An 18,449-nucleotide genomic window follows, 5' to 3' on the forward strand; every position below is an offset into this window, starting at 1 on the left:
AAAACTAATTTCCTTTTTTACAAAAACATAGTTACCACCTTGGCAAATGATTAATGACTATTATCATATTCAATGGATAATATTTCATCTCCTTGGATTAAATCTTGACAAGACAAATAGGATCATTTGTAGAAATTTTCTTCTGAAATGAATTTGCTTTGCGTATCTGTGTGTGTGTGTAGTAATGAATGTATGCTGAGTTATGTTCACCATCGTCGAAATACAATTAAAGGAAATGTAGATAAGAGAGATAACGTTTATGGCAAATACTTATGATGAAATTCTATTCTATCGGCTTAAGACAACATTTTTTTAATGATAGATTTATACATGGTGTTTAGAACCATAGAATAAGTAGAGTGAGAAGAGTGTTTCAAAATTTTGAAACTAAAGCAAAACGTTTACCTAACCTGATTATGTAACACTTAGAAATATAATTTGACTTAGAATTGATGGAGGTAAGCTAATGATTGAAAACGTCTAGTAATAATATTTTTTATTTTGACTTCAGAAAAAAATGAGGTTAATAGATTTTTCTTTTTAATTTAAAAGGTAAATCAATGTATTCAACTATCAATAAAGATATACTTATGCAATATTGTATAAATGAAATTGTCATACCTTCGAATCGGCCGATTGCTGTTTCACAAAGACATTTATATTCACTTGTAACGTTCGAATTGTCGAATTGTTTCGTGTTATTCAACATAAATGAAGATGTATCATCATTAGTGAAAATACAAAGAGCTGAGTTAGCACAATAATAGTTTTTAGGACATAATCTGCTTTGATTGAAGTGAAATTCTTGTGAAGTATTATTCATCAACAACAACATTGAATCGGATTCAGTATTTTTTTCATATGTAACCAGTTTTGTTGACGATGATTTTTTATTACAATGTAATCCTTCCCATCCTTTTAAGCATTCACAATGATAACCATCAATTTCATCTTTACAGATTCCGTAGGATCCACAAGGTTGATTGAAACAGTCGTATATATTAATTTCACAGTGTTTTCCTATAAAAACAGATAAAAAGGGCTATAAATGAATACTGATAGATACCTTGAAACGATATGATTTATTTTGTAAATTGTAAATATATATATATATGGTTCTGAACCTTTTCCCCACCTACTCCTAACACCAGTGAACACTTCTATCGACTGATTTGAGTTGGATTACATTAGTCCTGCTTTTCTAATGATTCATAATTTTTTTAAATGCCCATAGCCAAACGACGTCTAAAATCTGTTAATTTAATGATAGTCGTAAACAACTTAGGTTCTGGTACAAATATAGGTCGGTTCAATTTGCCTAAAGAATGAACGCACAGAATGAAACATGAAATCTCAAAAATAATACCGAAATCTAAGGGTAAATCTGCATAACTTGAAATCTCTAGTCATACATTATGATTATCTTATAAACTCTAATCAGAAAGTTTGTATCCTCTTTCTACAGGATCCAGACTAATAATAGTCAGTGAATACATGGACTGATCTCAATTTGATGAAAGCCTTATAGTTACTAACATTGATGAGAACAATTTGGTCTACTTCAATGAAGTGCAGCTTATATTGTTTCTTTTTATTCACTGAAGTTAAATTTCAGGTCAGTAAAATTTAAATCCGTTCGTGGTAGTTTTATAAACAGAGGTTGATCTTTGATAGATAACTATCGTTTAGTAAGAATACAAGTAGACACAAACATATAGACTGTCAATACAAAATCACTATCTTGGTGAAATAAGTTATATCTAACTAACTTAATGAACAATTAAAGTATAACTAAACCCTGACAAAATAAAAGATACACTTGTCATCCAATCAAGATTTCAGAATTACCAATTTTGGTGTTAATTATAATGACGATTCAATTTTATATATGTCTAGAATACATTGTTTATTGCATTTCCAAACACTATCATCATTATGTTTAGTTGTCATAGTCTCCTATCAAAAATAATAAACATAAATAACAATTTCTTATGACAGCTGTCATAATTTTATTTGATCCATAATTAGAAGAAATACTAGTCACTTTACTTTTTTTTATATCTCATATTCATTAAACTAACCTATCTACTATATCCTGATATTTGTTTTACTTTATGTCAAGGTTCAAGATCAGTTTCTGATAGAGATGTGTTAAAAATAAAAAAAAGTATTTTAACGTTATATTTAGTTCATATTAAATACAAACCTTTCATTTAATAAATTTCAAATAGAAATACCCTTCACTTGTGTGCGTGTGTATGTGCTTATGTATATCTTTGTATAAGATTAGATGAATGTGTACACATGTTGTGGATGGGGATATATATGAGGATATGTGTGTCTGTATATAATATATAATAAGATAATAAATAATAATATAATTCATAAATAAACCATACAACCATTAATATTAATTGACTAATGGTGTATAATATGAAATGATCGTCATTCTGTTAATAAAGAACGTACACTATCGTCTGAATACAACATTTCATAAATCAGTATTACTAGTACATATTATAATTCTTAGTACTAGCACAGCTCACTATGAGTCATAAAGGTGATGACATTCAGATGAGGTTTTTTCCTTTTCATAATATCAAAAGTTACGAGACTGACTCATTTTATCCGTTTAGTCAACTATACATCTATGTAGATGATGAATTTTTGTTATTATGCAAAATATGTAAGATTAAAAATTCCGAAATATAACAAGATTTGTTAAACAGGAAAGGTAATGGAATATACAATGCAAGTCTTAAATAAAATGAATAAACTATGATACAGATCTCTTGAATTATCAATCATCATCTTACGAAACATTTGTTGATCTGTCATGATTACTTCATATCAGGTAGCCATAATAATCCTCAAACGGACTAAATCTAATTTCTAACCCTAACCATCAACTGTAAATCATGATTCTAATGCCTCATACTAGTTTATAACCCTTATTTAATCCTTGTTAGTAGGTGGATATTGTCAAGATCACTTCAGCGTCGATCAAAGGTCGTCCATGAATTATAGTCTCACCGATTTTGGAATTCAAATGTTTCTCTTATGACAAGAGAATTGACGGATAAGATTTCAGAAATAACTAGATTGGACAATAATTGATGGTTTGTCAAAGAACCAACATCATAAATCCTAATGGATTAGATGCTAGAGAATAAAAGCACTAACTAATAAACTGTGATTTTTAGGGAATTAAAGCTGCTACGTATATACTTGTACATAAAAATATTGAGAAAGAAAGTAATAAGTCAACCGTTCCTGTTTCACTTTATTCAGTGATTCGATTGCTGCTTTTCTGATGAATAATCGTCAATCGATTGAACAATGCCAACGATATCAACCCCATCAGACTGTTAGATATTGACAGCGATAGACTTGTTGCAAAGGTCAGCACAAAATTGAGTGACCTTATATATATATATATATATATATATATATATATGTTTCGGTCGTCCAGTAAAAATGTGCTTTATAGTTTACATAACAGAATGAACTCAAACAACAAATATAATCCAAGAAAAATTGAACAACTGTCCTATTCTAATAAAGAACTCCTCAAAAGTGCCTACCGACGATCCCAACTGAAGTCGAGTTTAAGACCTTCAAGTCTCAGGACGAACGCGTAACAATTATAACCATTAGTCTGATATCTAATGATTTGCATTATTAACTTCAAACAATTCTCGATATTGCGCAACTAATTATCAATATTATTGGTGAGTACACGTTTGAACTCTATTGGTTATAGCCTCTCATAATAACCAAGCTTAATTACTTCTCAAAAATGAACACTAGTGAGCGCATAATTCTTATTAATATTAGGGTTTTGTAACTAAGGTCAATCCATGATGAAAACTATGAAAACTCAACAATCTTCATAGCTTCCTTATACTAATGGAAATGTACTGTTTACACCTAAGCTATAGACGATAAACAATACCATGAGATATCATGTTGTATCGGGAACGCAACAAATAGTAAATACATTTCTCTCTAACAAATATTACATTTTGTTCGTGTGTCTGTTTATATATATATATATGACAGAGATACCACAATAATATTTGTCTAAACAATTCAACGATACCCGCTTCCATTTTGTAAACAAAAATACCTTTTTTCAAAAAAAAAACAGGAATAAACAAAATAATCTCGTTTTACCATTTTTGAAAAAAAATAAATAACGACAAGTTAAGGAAAGTATTAAACGCAAATTTTACGCTAATAGATTTCTCATGAATTGTAGTTTTATATTAACGAGATAATTATCTTACATTGTTAAATCGAATACACTGACATACATAAATGTATACACAAATGGATAGGCGGATTGACGTATGAAAACGTAGTTGGCTACTTACAAGGTTGTGATAGAATATAAATAAGTTGGTACGTTGGTTTTATAAGAAAAAGGATGTCACCTTGATATTTATTACTGTGTATACTAATATCTGCACATATATATTCTTTTGTAAATCTTCATTCACTGATGTTTATTTCATATCTGACGATTTGTACATAATCAGTAAATTATTTCACAGTAATATATCTGATTAAAATAAGTAATTATGACCAGCATTATTTTGACTGTTTCACCCTCTCCCATTTCATTCTCTCTGTTATCTTGTTGAAAAAGAAAACATTGACTCTATTACTGAAAAAAATTATTCATACCATCTTACTTTCCTCTGTTGGGTCAACTATTTATTTCAACCACCACCCATTAAAGAAAGGAAAACAGTTTCCTTACTTTTTCTGAGGCGCCAATTCAGAGAAATAGAACAACTTCATAGACATAATAAATTGAATTATATATCTCTAAACTTAAATTTATATAGATTATCTGTATGTACTCGTTTTATGTTACTGTTGTGACCGTTGTTGTTGTGGAAAGTATGGATAATCTACTGATTACTATGTTAAAACAACTCTGTATATTTTTAAAAAAATTACTTTATTATGAAGTGAAGAGAACGAACAGATTAAAATGATCTAAGGCGTGTGAATTCATTATGGTTTATTATTATTACCATTATTATTATTATTCAAATAGTAGACAAAATAAATCATTATTTTAGGGAAATCATGAAATGATATGTGGAAATAATAAGAAACTATTATTATTATTACTGATAAAAGTAGTTATAGAATAGTTCAGTGTTCAATTATCAAACATATCACATCCACACTTTTATTGATTGATATCACACCTATGTATTCCCAAATATCCGCAAAAATCAACACTTGTTTTTCACATAATATTTAAACTCTATGGATAAATTGAAAACAACCTCAATTCTATCCACTGAAATTACGGTACTGATAAGAAAGACTAAAATATAATGCTTATTGCGTAAATTGAAACTTATCATTTTACAAGTTGATTAGTTTTACATGTTCAATGTATCATAATATTGACCACTTTTTTAAACATGGAGGAATATTAACCTAATATAATGGTGTCGATGATATCACATATTAAAATATATATCATTCTACTATAGGAATGTTAACATTAGTCAATTTAACTTCAGTGATTATTGATCATTGATCATTAAGTACTAAATTTAAACGGTAACGGTACAACATATTCAGGTAACATCATTTTAAGTAAAATAAACAATCTTGAACACATACAAATTGTAATCGATGTAATATTGTTGTTAATATTATTAATTAACAAGTAGGTAGGTAAACTGAATTTTGTTTATTCCAAAGTTTCGTTTCACTCTACAATGTTACATTATTAGTTCACTCGATTGTTTGAAATTAAGCAATCAATTTTTTAACAAACCTGAAATGTATAATATTCTAAGAGATGTTTCAGTCTCAAATATAAAACTATACACTATCGAAATTTCAAGGATGTATAAGACAGCGGTCCAACGAAATTGGCTAACCAATAATTCATTTGATATAAAAGTTAATATGTTTTGACGAATTGTAAACAAATGATTATCACTACATAACTTTAACAGAGAAACAATACAAAGTAAAATTATCAGTGACTTCGAAATAATTTTATGAAGTTTCAGTGATCAATGCTGACCGATGGAATTCAACTATTTCATGAAAGAAACAGTTGTCATTTATAGCACTAGATGATTGTAGCTCCAAACAAAGAGTTGATTTAAGTTGCAAGTTGAGAAATACTGACAAAGAAGATCCGAACAGTAATGGATTAGCACAGCTCATTAGCCTCAAGAAAGAGCTAACCATAAGTCAGGTGCATACAAATTTTTAACTTTATCTTAATTGAGATAGATACCATTTGCAAAATATTCATTCAAGAGTTAAACTAGATCAGAAAATAATTGACATCACATTCTGAATAGTTGAATAATCATTGGAAGTACAGTATAATTAAATATCCTTTGTCCTTAACACAGTAAATACATGTAAGGAGTTTGATATTTTAAAAACTCAGCTATACAGTGATCCCTGATTCTTAGCTGTTTCCACCTTACAAAACATCCTTTAAAGTGGAAAACCAAAAGTAAGCGTTAAAAATGAGTACATCATGTTACATATGAGGTGAAAATATAATTTCTTACCACGAAAGGGTAATATTTGTGAGATGAAAGAAATTAACCTTTAAATTAGTTTGATGTTTTAAAGACTATTATCAGTAAGGGGAGTTGTGGATACTGCAGTATTTTTAACAGTTGAATTTACGAGTCTATCTAAGCTTGACCACCAGTGGAAACTTGGAAGCACTGAATGGCCGTTTCTTCTTAGTATGAGACTCCTCAGCAGTGCACACTCAGGATCCCGCACGCAGGACTTGAATCCAGGACCTTAGGTCCTGCATGCGAATGCTCAACCTCTAGACTACTGAGCCGGCATCCAGCGCTGTCCCAAACTAGGACGAAGCGGCCATCCAGCGCTTTCACGTATCCATTGGTGGTCTAGCTTAGATCGATTCGTGAAATCAACTGTTAAAAATACTAAAATCTTCACAACTCCCCTTACCGATAACAATCATGTTCTCATTAGTGACTAGCTTCAAGATGGATTTCCTGCAATTCTAGAGGTCTGACATTGATCAGTTCATGATCTCAATTAAAAGCTATTTTGGACTGATCTAGAAAAAAACTAGTCGATACCAGAAGTGTAGATTCAATGTAGTTAATCGGTAGATGTGATTTGTTCTGTTACTGTTCACAGCGAATGTCTTTCGGATATGTTATTTTATATGGACTTTCGTCAAGACATCATTGAAACACTGAACAATCTTGTAAACATTTACCACTAATCAAGTAAATTTCAATTATATATAAACAGTGCGCCATAGTAGGATTTAAATAAATTGATTATAAATGTTTAGCTTGAATATTAGAAGAAATAAAAGGTTTACCATAAACTCTTATACGAGACATCACAATTGGATAATTTTAGATAATAATAGTAAAATCTAGTCTATATTATGGAAATCGAATGTTGTCTCCTTATGAATAGTGGTTAGAAGTTTAGATACTCGATTTTATACAGGAATAAATCTTAGAGTTAATGCCTAGTTGAATACTGATTACTTTCGTTAAAGCTAAAAGCTTGTTAAACACTGATTTTAATATAAATGAAAAGTATGATTAGAGAGGTGTTATTTATTTAAGTTTATTCGACAATTTTTATATTTGGTCATTTTTTATGTATATATGTCTTAGGTGAATGTCGAAAACGATTTCCGATTTCATGTAAACCATACACATGCTTCATACTACGCACTTTGGTCTTTTATTCATTACGATATAAAAAATCTTGGAGATAATTTTACTCTACCTAATGTTATACCTATAAAAGTGGAATTGCGTGTGCATGTGTATGTGTGTATCAGGATATTCAGGTCAGTCGCAGTAATAATAAATTTCACAGTCAAATCAATTAGATTTAGTTAAACAAAAAGAAGCAGATCCTCTCAGAAAAAATTTTTAAAAATTGGCGTAAAATAATTTGTATGATGGATGATGTAATTGCTGAGATTGATATCATTGGAATGAGAAAATGAATTTTGTGATTGAATTAATTACCTGAATATCCAGGTTGACACATACAATTGTAATTCGATTCAGCTGTTACAACATTCATATGATTAATAGTATTGTTATTATTACTACTGTTTTGTAACATACATATTCCCCCATTATGACATGGTGAATGTTGACAGTAGTCTTGTACGTTTTCGCAGTAATGACCAGAGAAACCAGGTTTACAGTGGCAAAATGTACTACTATTACCATTATTATTGAAAGTAGTAGTAGTGATTGCTATGGTAGAGGAGTTACTGATACCACCAAGAACATGGCAAGTACCATTATTGAAGCATGGTGTTTTGAAACAATCAAACGTCTCCTGTCATATAAATCAAAAAACAGAAAATTATTCATTTAGAACTATTTGACAAACATTAAGTGAGACACCTTTATAATAAACCCCATTGCTGGATACTTTTTAAAATTTAGATAAGATTAGGGGGACTAGAATCGATCATAGTCAATTTTATATTTCGATATGATTGTGAACCAATAGAACGTGAGATCCATAATGATATTTTTATTAATGTTCAACAATGGATTGTAGTGGGATTCAGGAGGTGGGCTAATAAAACCTTAGTAACAATATTTTGTTTAAACCTTTAAACTAATGACAGAATTTCCATAGAAATGGTTGAACTTGACGCCTTGATTTTCACTACAAACTAATATTAACTAGGTCATCATTACAAATTAGTGAATACTGAATAGTTTTCATATCCTTGTATAGAGACTATTCATTGGTGCATAGCCATGACTTTATACAAAGAACCGAACCTAGTACCATCACGTCATACGGTTAATAAAGTGCCGCTTAAAACAAAACGGATTAAGATTCAAAGCCTCATGTTTTAAGATTCAGTGAATTTCTGACACAGCAATTCTTGTACAGTAAAATAGATAGTAACTATCAATTGCGACATGAGTTCATACACTCATGGATTTTAACTAGAGTTTCTTCTAAGAAAAACTAGCCATTCATAAACAGACAAATGATTTTTATGCATACTTGGCACCTAGTCTAGTGTTCTCAATCATTCACAAGTCAATATCAATTCATGATGAAAAATTATCTGCGGTAAAGCAATAAAATAAGGAAAATTATGGCATGACTTTTCCAGTTCTTAATCCCAATACTGTATTGCTAAAAATTAAAACAGGTCTATGACGCCTTTTTATCTCGATAATAAACGATTATTACGTAGGATAATTTCTTCAATTAATGAATTTACTTAATGTTTACTAAATGTAACTACTTTTCGTAATTTTTATGATGCATTTACTATCATTATGGTAAAATTGAATAATAAAACTATTGACTTGAATATGTTACTCGTGAATTGGTAACTTGATTACTGAACCGATTTTCGAGATTCCCTATTGTAAAAGAGAATTCATTAAATCTACTGTTTATTAACATAATAGACAATTAAAACAAAGATGGAAATTCAGATCACAAAACATTGATTTCTTGCCTCATAAACGTATCTTCGTCAAGTTAAAATACTTATTAGAATGGTGGAAGCGTATAGATTACAATCATTAAATGTATAGATGTTCATAAGTCACTAGATACCAGTGTAAAACAAGACAGTAGGCAAGAATAACAGGCATTGGTCGTGAGAAGTTACAAAGTATTTGCATAATACAAATACATAGCTTCAATCGTTCATTTGTATCTTTCAGTGTGTTCTGTCATCTGAACTGTCTGCTTGTCTACTTCCTAAATGTTCTGTCAGGGCTGTACTTTCAAATCACTGAAACTCTTCACTCTGTCTGACAACTGTTGCAAATTTGATGCCACGGTCTGCTACATACTACTTACAAGCAATTTTGTGAGTAGCGTCCACTATGTCAGTTTAAATCTGAATCTTATATAAGTACATTCGTGTCATATTAATTAATTTCTTTCACTAATGCTATTACTATTACTGCTATTGCTAGTAATACTATTTCTGTCATACTGTAAATATCTTGCAATTTTCATTTAGTAAAACAAAAGAAGTTATGTTATTTTGAAATTATGAAAAAAAAATTAACCCATCCATTTCTCTTCACAAAAATAAATAGTTTTTTTTCTTCTAAACGTACCATTTCATTTTGGTCTTTTTCTGTTCTGAATAATTTTGTATTTTGTTCTTCTTCATTCTCTTCTATTTCACAATATAATCCATGATAATTTTTTAAACATGTACAATATTCTTTACCGTTGTCTAAAATATTACATTGTCCACCATTTTGACAGACAATCTCCGTACAATAATTATGAATTATTTTTGTTTCACAGAACTTGCCATGAAAACCTTTTAGTTAGTTTGTTTTTTTTGTTGTTTTGTCGTCGTAGAAATGACAAAGAGATAGAAAGAGAAACACAAAAGATAAATTGTCATTTTAATTTTAGCATATATATATATAGCATAGTGATACACCATTAAAAAGGACGAAATCTCTGTTTAAGAAAATATATATTAACGAGAAGATAGGTTTGTACCATGATAACGTATAATGAAAGCTCCATATTTATTTGACGTAAATTTCTTTACTCAGTAAAAATAATAGACTTTAATTGGAAGAAAATGGATTATAACCTGATTCTAATAGAAAAATTGACTATTCAAAGTTTTTACGTGATGTTTGGGGAGTCGAAAGTAATTCGAAAGGTAGCTCTAAGTGAGGTCTCTTACTGATTAGCATTCATCAACAAGGTAGTTAATGTTTCCCTGTAGGGTTAGGACGCATATTAAACTATCCCATAGTAGAAAATGCTAACACTGAACAAAGGGAGTTTTGAATTAATCCGCCTGTAGGATAAGTGTGTTTGTCTTTGGTTTAAGAGTGGTGCCACTTATACCAATGAAATATTGAGATACAATTCAACTAAAGAGCGCTAAAATATAATTGAACGGATTTCATGAAACTGAGAGCCAACATAGTTCAGAAAATATCACTATCTCTCACAATAGAACTGGTAATAACGGTTTTGATCCCTAGGTATGAACCGATAAAGTCTGAAAACTGGAACAAAGCAAGCACTTGGTGTTACATGGTTTTCAAATATGATTTTGTAAATGTTAGTTTGTATTGAAAGCTATTTTTAAGAATCTGAAATAATCTAAGCAAAATGCAACTTATTTGAATAGAAAGGTCAAACGAAGACATTCTGTTTATCTTAGGCGACACAAAAAATCACTTTAAGATACTGAAGCTGTTATAGAGCCAGTCGCGTAACAGGTATTATAAAGAAAATGGTTTATAGTACAAAGCGAGAAAAATGAAACTGTAAGCTCTTTTTACGTCGTTAATGAATTTCTATATGTCCAGAATGTGTTATGATTTTGAAATCAAAGAACGTTACGTAGAATAATTCATTTTTGCGGAAAAAATATCATTTTCGTTCAGGAATCTTTATGCTGGGCAAATAGTTTTCTAACTATCCTTACATTTTCTCCTCTCTGTTGATATGAACTTCACTTACGGAATCTAGGTAATGTTCTTGATAAATAACTATTTCATCTCGGTATAATAATCTTTCAAGACACTAATAGATTCTTCAAAACAAAAATATACATAGTAGTCCCTATCCAAGTAAAATTTTTGACTATAGGAACTAAGGGAAACGTATTGAGATCTTTCGTTTCCTCATACTTCTTCTAGAGATCCCAAAAAGCCAACAGTTAGATTAGCAGTACTTAACCAATCCATTATTACCTTTATTATTATTATTCCATTTTTGAGATATTCAGTTACCTTATCCCCATTAACTTTTCTAATCAAATAAGTATGTTTACCCTGAATAAGTGACTTACTTTAATTCATTAAACGTCAGAAATACAATTTTCTACTCATTGAGATATCACAAAAAATATTTGTTATTAGTTAAGTTAAAAATCAGCATGACTATGAAATTGAATTACGGATCTCAGCACTGACTGGTCTTACTGTAATGTCTAGCACAACCAATAGAAAATATTACCGTGTATACACTATTTAATTTACAAACGAATTACCTTCAGGACAAAGACATACAAAAAGATCATTTGACTCATTAATCATTTCAATATTTTCATTTGTTGTCATTAAATCTAAGCATGTAGCATTATTTAAACATAATGATGAATTAGCAGCACATGGTCTAACAGGATTTTCACAATGTAAACCAGTCCATCCAGGTAAACAATGACATGTATAATTATTGATTAGATCTTCACATTGTGCACCATTTTTACATGGTGATGATGAACATTCATTAACTTCATCTTCACACGTTAAACCTTCATAACCTGAAAATAAGGGGAAATATTAAAAAAGGAGGGTATAAGATACTATATTTTCCAGGTTTAAAAAAAGATAATTCATTTGCATAGGTTGTTTAAATTTTACCGTTAATCCCAAGACTTCAATCAACCAGTCTCTTATGGCATAAATGCGGATTGCCTCGACACTGCGATTAAGTCACAAGCATTATAAGTAGAGTTGGGTGATGGTTAGCAATGGGATCTAGGATGTGCATCTCGTGCCATTGGGCTCTCGTCGACTGGGTGTACCTGGACTCCTGTGTTGATCTTCTCACAGAAACTTGAATCTAGTACCTTTTACATCAAACAACCAATAAAAATGAATTAAAATTCTCTTCGTTGAACAAACCAATGGTTATCTGGACTCGGTAGCTAAGTGGATAACGCGTAGGGTATTTGAGGTGAAGGTACTTTCGACAAAAGATTATCTTAAATTTTTACCATAGGAGTCAAACGAACACATTATGGAACAAAGATAAGCTGTAATATACTTAATGAGTTGTTATATAGATATTGGACTACTGACCAAAACGGTGTGAATTTGAAAAAAATTTCAACATCAATAAAATGCATTGGCAAGGCATCAGTATAACCGTTAACCCATAAGATATTTTATTTGGATTGTTAGTGAATTAAAGCACTTGAAATCTATCAATTTAACCAAGAGAAACCTTGTGGTTATAAGTTAGTGATATGCTAAACAAAAGAGGTCAGGAGTATTAAACAGAATATTAGCCAAATGTATGAATCTATCCGGTTATCTAAATAATAAATAACAAATCGAGATGGTAAAACACAGACAAACCTACTAAATCCCAACCATAGTTGTATTTCTCAACATTGAGGTAGTTTTCGATTCCGTAGGTTGACAGGTTTTATAGTGATGTGTGTCATTGAAGGGAGTACCAAAGAATTACATAGATCTTGTACAAGATCTTTACTTAAACACCAGTGGTTCAGTCAGAACCTTGGCAAACTGTCATCGAAATCGATAAAATCAAACGATGTTCGTTAGGGTTATTCGCTCTCCCCACTTTTATTTGGTTTTGTAGTGGACATTCTATCAGAGATAACACTCTCGTAGTTTAACTTTTTAGGAATTCATCTTCTATCAGGAGATACCCTTGTTAACTTGGAATACGGAGATGATATATCCCCGTTTATTGAAGATGATGACAAAATCCAGAGTCTTCTGACATTCTTGAGAAACAATGATAGGATGTTCTCTCCCCCTAAATGAAAGACGTTGTTTTAAGACTGGTCTTCTTCGACACATATACTAGTAATAAGGAGTAAAATGATTGATCTTGCCAACCATTCCACTTATATTGGAGGTCTGACCATGCCTGTTGGGTCGGTGTCTCATTAAATGCTGCCACAAATTTGAAAAGATTATCTGACTTTAGCTACTCAAAAGACGACTTTACTGCCCAGCAATTCAACTTTATAACTTTGAGACGTAGACTTAAAAATAGGGGAAATTCTTAGGTTACTAGTATTCGATAATAGATCCTTTCACACTATTGCTTATTTATGCTGAGATCAACAACATAACAACTCTGAGGTTACACTCGTAGTACTAGATAAGGATGGTGATTCAATTAACTAAATAGAGATTCTTGATCGAATCAGCTAGTTACGACATGTATTACATATCCCCATCCACCAATTACCTCAGCAAGTGATGATGAATGGTGTAAGAGTAAGTTATGAGCCAGTTGGAGGCAGCTTTACAAAGACATCACATCACTCCATGAAGACACTGACTGTCGAACGGTTCCCTGTGAGTGGGTGACGACTACCTGGTTTTGGTCAGTGGTTGAATATTTTGAATGACATTCCCCAGAATCATCCACAATGGTGCAGGTGTATTCACTCCTTGTCTTTAGTTAGATCAGAAGTTACTTAATTACTATATAGATTTTTTTATTTCACAAATCCACATTTTCTCGAGTCGTATCTTTGATACCTAATCCCTTTTATTACCACTAATACTCTTACCACCTCTACGTATCTGCGAATCACCTGAAAATTTAACGCACTGTGTTACAGTGATATGACACCTTAATCGATGCATAAGACTCACTTAAATATCAATCATTTACAATCAAGTTCATATTTCATAATACCTCAAATAAACAAGCAGTAAGTGTATGCAGATGTATTAATTAATCCAGAGATATACTGGTAGAGTACCATTTTAGTTTTGTATTCAATCGGTTCAATAATAAATATCATCTTATTTATGAAGTAATCTTTTTTCCTCAATCTAATCAGTTAAGTGTATTTATTATTTCAATTGCATGGAACTGAGAAAGTAACATGATTTATACACTATCTCCTCTCCTATGTAATAATATGGGAAGTATGACGCCTACATGTATATACATATATGATTAATTATTTTGATAGTTCTATTAACCACTATTTAAACGATCGATAAAGACCGAAATCGGTTAATTCAACTTAAAGGGAATTCGTACAACCGAGATTAAAAAAATAGAAGAATACAAACAAATATAAACACTTCCACTCTCAATAATTTTACAAATCAACCTAGAAAATAGATGAGAGAATAAGACAAGATGAACCATTATTATCTACTATACACTATACACATGTAGGTGCATTTATTTTGTGCAAATAGTATTTATCTAACTAAAATGTTGAGTGAAAAAAAAAGAATTCTAAGAGGAAATGACAGAAGGTTGAAGAATTTGACATGACATGTTTTATATCCGGTTTGATAGTTAAATGGGTTAGTAAATGAATGAATGAATGAATCACATCTTTTTACAGTTTTAATGGAGAATCTAAAGGAAAAAACAATCTGTATCCTATTTGTCAACTTTCAGCTAATTGATCCTTTAAAAAGGACCCATTAAAGCACGTGAGTTTGGAAAGTTTTACAGATAATTTTAAAAAGGTGAAATAATTCAAATTCGCACACTATTTCTATTTATTTATATAAAATTTAAATGGAACTAGGGTCAACCGGATGTTCAGTAAAAAGAGAATAGTTTTTATCATTACTAACCAGAATAAAATGATGACAAACATTGAACAGCGGTTGGTTGGTCATAGATTATCCAAAAGTATCCTGGATATTATACAGAAGTACTTAACTTATTGCGCAATCTTATTGTCTAGATATATAGAGATTTTATGTTGTAAGTTGTATACTAAATAAATGAAATCATAACTCTTTCTACGTAAGTTCTAAATATGTTGTCCATCGTATCAAGATATTTATGAATATAAAGATATTCGATACAAATTGTTCGATCAAATATTCGCACTTTTAAATCTCATATAGAGTAAAATATGACACAATAATGTTACGAATTGAAATGACAAATACACTTTGTAGGTGGATTAAAATCAGTTTCTGTTCCAATAAAAAGCACGAAGCATTGGACAAAAGTTTCGAGTCTATATCAGTGCTAATCTATGATCACACTAGGGACCAAACCTTTGAAGTCAGGCAGGAAACGCTAAACATTTAGACCACTGAATAAGCTCACTAGTGACTAACTTTGAGATATAATTCCTGGAGTTCTGATGAAAAGCTGTGACTAGTGGAGTTCAACTATGTAGGGTATAAGTTAGTTATCCACCAAAGACATTGGAAGATAATTCAGCAACATCGAAAACTGTTTGAAGTTAGGAATGAAAACTATTGCATGCTCACCCAATGGTCTGAAAGCCAATCACTCGCTGAGAAGTCCACAGGTTTTCGCTTTGACTGCCCAAAGAGTTGGGGATGTGCACTGCCTTCGAGCCATATACTGAGCGGAACATCTGTTTAGTGCTTTCTGGTTTCTAATTTTCACTTAACTAAGATCATCCCGTGATGGAAGTTATAAAATAATAATATTGACAGTGATAAATAGGAGCAGTAGTTTTGATTTAGAGACCGAGGAGATTAGTTTGATTCACAGATGGTATTCGTCAAGGATCGGACTCAGTTAAGACCACTAGAAACCAAGGGAAACTGAAAAGCATTTCCGTCCTAGTATGGTCAAGCTCTGTTGTATGGTTTCATACAGCTATATCTCAATTGAGATCAATTTACAATGAGTAATACGTCCCAATAATAATGATAATAACAATAACAGTGATAATGATAATAGTACGCTTACCAAGTGGACAAACACACTGAAAACCATTGATTAAATCTATGCATGTTCCATCATGTTTACAGGGATTTAATGCACATTCTAAAATTTCATCTTCACATCTTGACCCATGATATCCAGGTGAACATAAGCACTGATAACCTCCGGGCTACAAGAATTAAAAAATAAACAAATATAATATAGTAGTTAACATTTCATCAAGGATGGAAATCAACTAGAGTAAACCATACAAATTCAAGGAGTACTGGCCAGCTGTTTTGTTTTAGTCCAAGACTCACTATCAACTCACGCATGAGGTTCGGATCTTAGAACATTCATATTTCAGTATTGAGCATGATGTTAATTAGGTGTAGAGTTCGGATCCTTTAGTACCGATTACCATGAAACATAGATTCAAAGATACTTCCGTTATCTACTTACAACCACCTGACATAGCATAAAGTAAACTTAACAATAAAACAAAACAATTATCTTACTGTCTACTTGTAAATAATTAATAGATTAGGATCATATATGAAGTTATTCGATTTCGGTTGTTTTGTTAGTCATTAGTTTGATGAATTCTAATTAAGACTATTCTTAAGAAATTTTGAACATTAATGCTATTTAATAATCAAGATGAATAGTTCGATTGATGACATACATTGTGTCAGAATTAAGATAGTTTTGGCTTTGAGTTCCCTAAGAACTTGAGTTATACGTATTAATGTACCTATAAAAACATTTAGATTAATTTGTTTCATATAATAATTAATTAGGCTTAATTATTTGTGAAGTGTCGACTTATTGAAGTTTGTATTCATAATTGAGCGATATGAACTGGAAAGCCATTGAAAATTAGAGAGAACTTTGAGAGTTTTACCTGTTCTAATACAAAATATTTAAAAATAAGATTTACATCAGTTGATCAATCATAGTCAAAGTAGGGCTTGACACAAATGTGCGTTGGCCCAAATTGTTATAACATATTAGAGTAATAAGATAAAATTAACAAGAGAACTAACAAAAGAATAAAAAATCATGTAGTAGCGATGATAATCATAAAAGATGAGTATTGAAAGAATGATTCAAAAAGTCAGAATGGAAAGATATTTGTAAAATAACATTATAACTCAAGATATAGAATGAGATATGGACAACATGACACTGGGTCATGTCTTACAACGTCTCTAACCACTAATAGAGGTCATCGCACCGACAGCAACCAGATAGTCTGTACTCATCGATATGGCTCGGACTAACAGTCAATCACTTCATGGACTGGTGCCATGTGTATATGTGCTGTGCAAAATTGGTATCTATCATTCATAATAACACACATGACAACAGGGTACAATTATTACCTCGGAACTAAAATTTACTTAACTAATGAGCATTTTTGTAGATTGGCTTGAAGGTCAAGCAATTGGTAATTCAAATTGACATCATGAATGGATGAATATTAGACCACTGTTGAAAACCTGGAAGCACTCGATGGCTGTTTCGTCCTAGTTTGGGACTTCTCAGCAGTGCACATCCACGATCATGCACGCGGGACTCGAACCCAGAACCTTCGGTCTCGCGTTAATTTCTAATTGCCTTTTCTTGGGATCCTCTAGAGTCGACCTCCTTTTCTAATTTGATTAAATCTACAATTCTGAGGAAATTTCTAAAATAAAAAATAAACATTATTAATGCCATTTGTAAATACTCTCTTTTTAATCTAAAGGATCCTTTCAAATAAGAGTATTCTTACAAGCTTATTAGGCTCTCTAGATTTCAACATATTTCTTTTAGAATTCTGTATACCCATCACTAGTAGAATAACAGTCACTTACTAAATGAGAGCCTAGAGATTAATGTTTTCTAAACTCCATTAATCCAGAAAACAACATATCCGTGTAGGAGGTTTTTGAAGACTGTTGAATTTTATAGCTTTATCTCACTAACTGATCTTACACAGCCACTCTAAAATCGGAAGCACTGGACGG

At 31.1% G+C, this 18,449-nt stretch overlaps 1 protein-coding gene across 1 annotated transcript in view; it reads right to left on the minus strand.

The window, feature by feature from the left end:
* The window catches only part of Smp_140800 (notch), a gene marked incomplete at its 3' end in the record, with an annotated part of 79,391 nt that overhangs the window by 46,519 nt on the left and 14,423 nt on the right, over positions 1 to 18,449 (minus strand). Inside the window, exons 3-6 of the mRNA XM_018793580.1 lie at positions 16,483 to 16,627; positions 12,053 to 12,325; positions 8,043 to 8,279; positions 898 to 1,020 (exon numbers count right to left, since the gene is read on the minus strand). Coding sequence (XP_018648078.1) covers positions 898 to 1,020; positions 8,043 to 8,279; positions 12,053 to 12,325; positions 16,483 to 16,627 — 778 coding nt within the window. The remainder of the gene's footprint in view (positions 1 to 897; positions 1,021 to 8,042; positions 8,280 to 12,052; positions 12,326 to 16,482; positions 16,628 to 18,449) is intronic.

The sequence above is a fragment of the Schistosoma mansoni genome, chromosome 1 (assembly GCF_000237925.1).
Source record: "Schistosoma mansoni strain Puerto Rico chromosome 1, complete genome".
Taxonomy (NCBI): domain Eukaryota; kingdom Metazoa; phylum Platyhelminthes; class Trematoda; order Strigeidida; family Schistosomatidae; genus Schistosoma; species Schistosoma mansoni.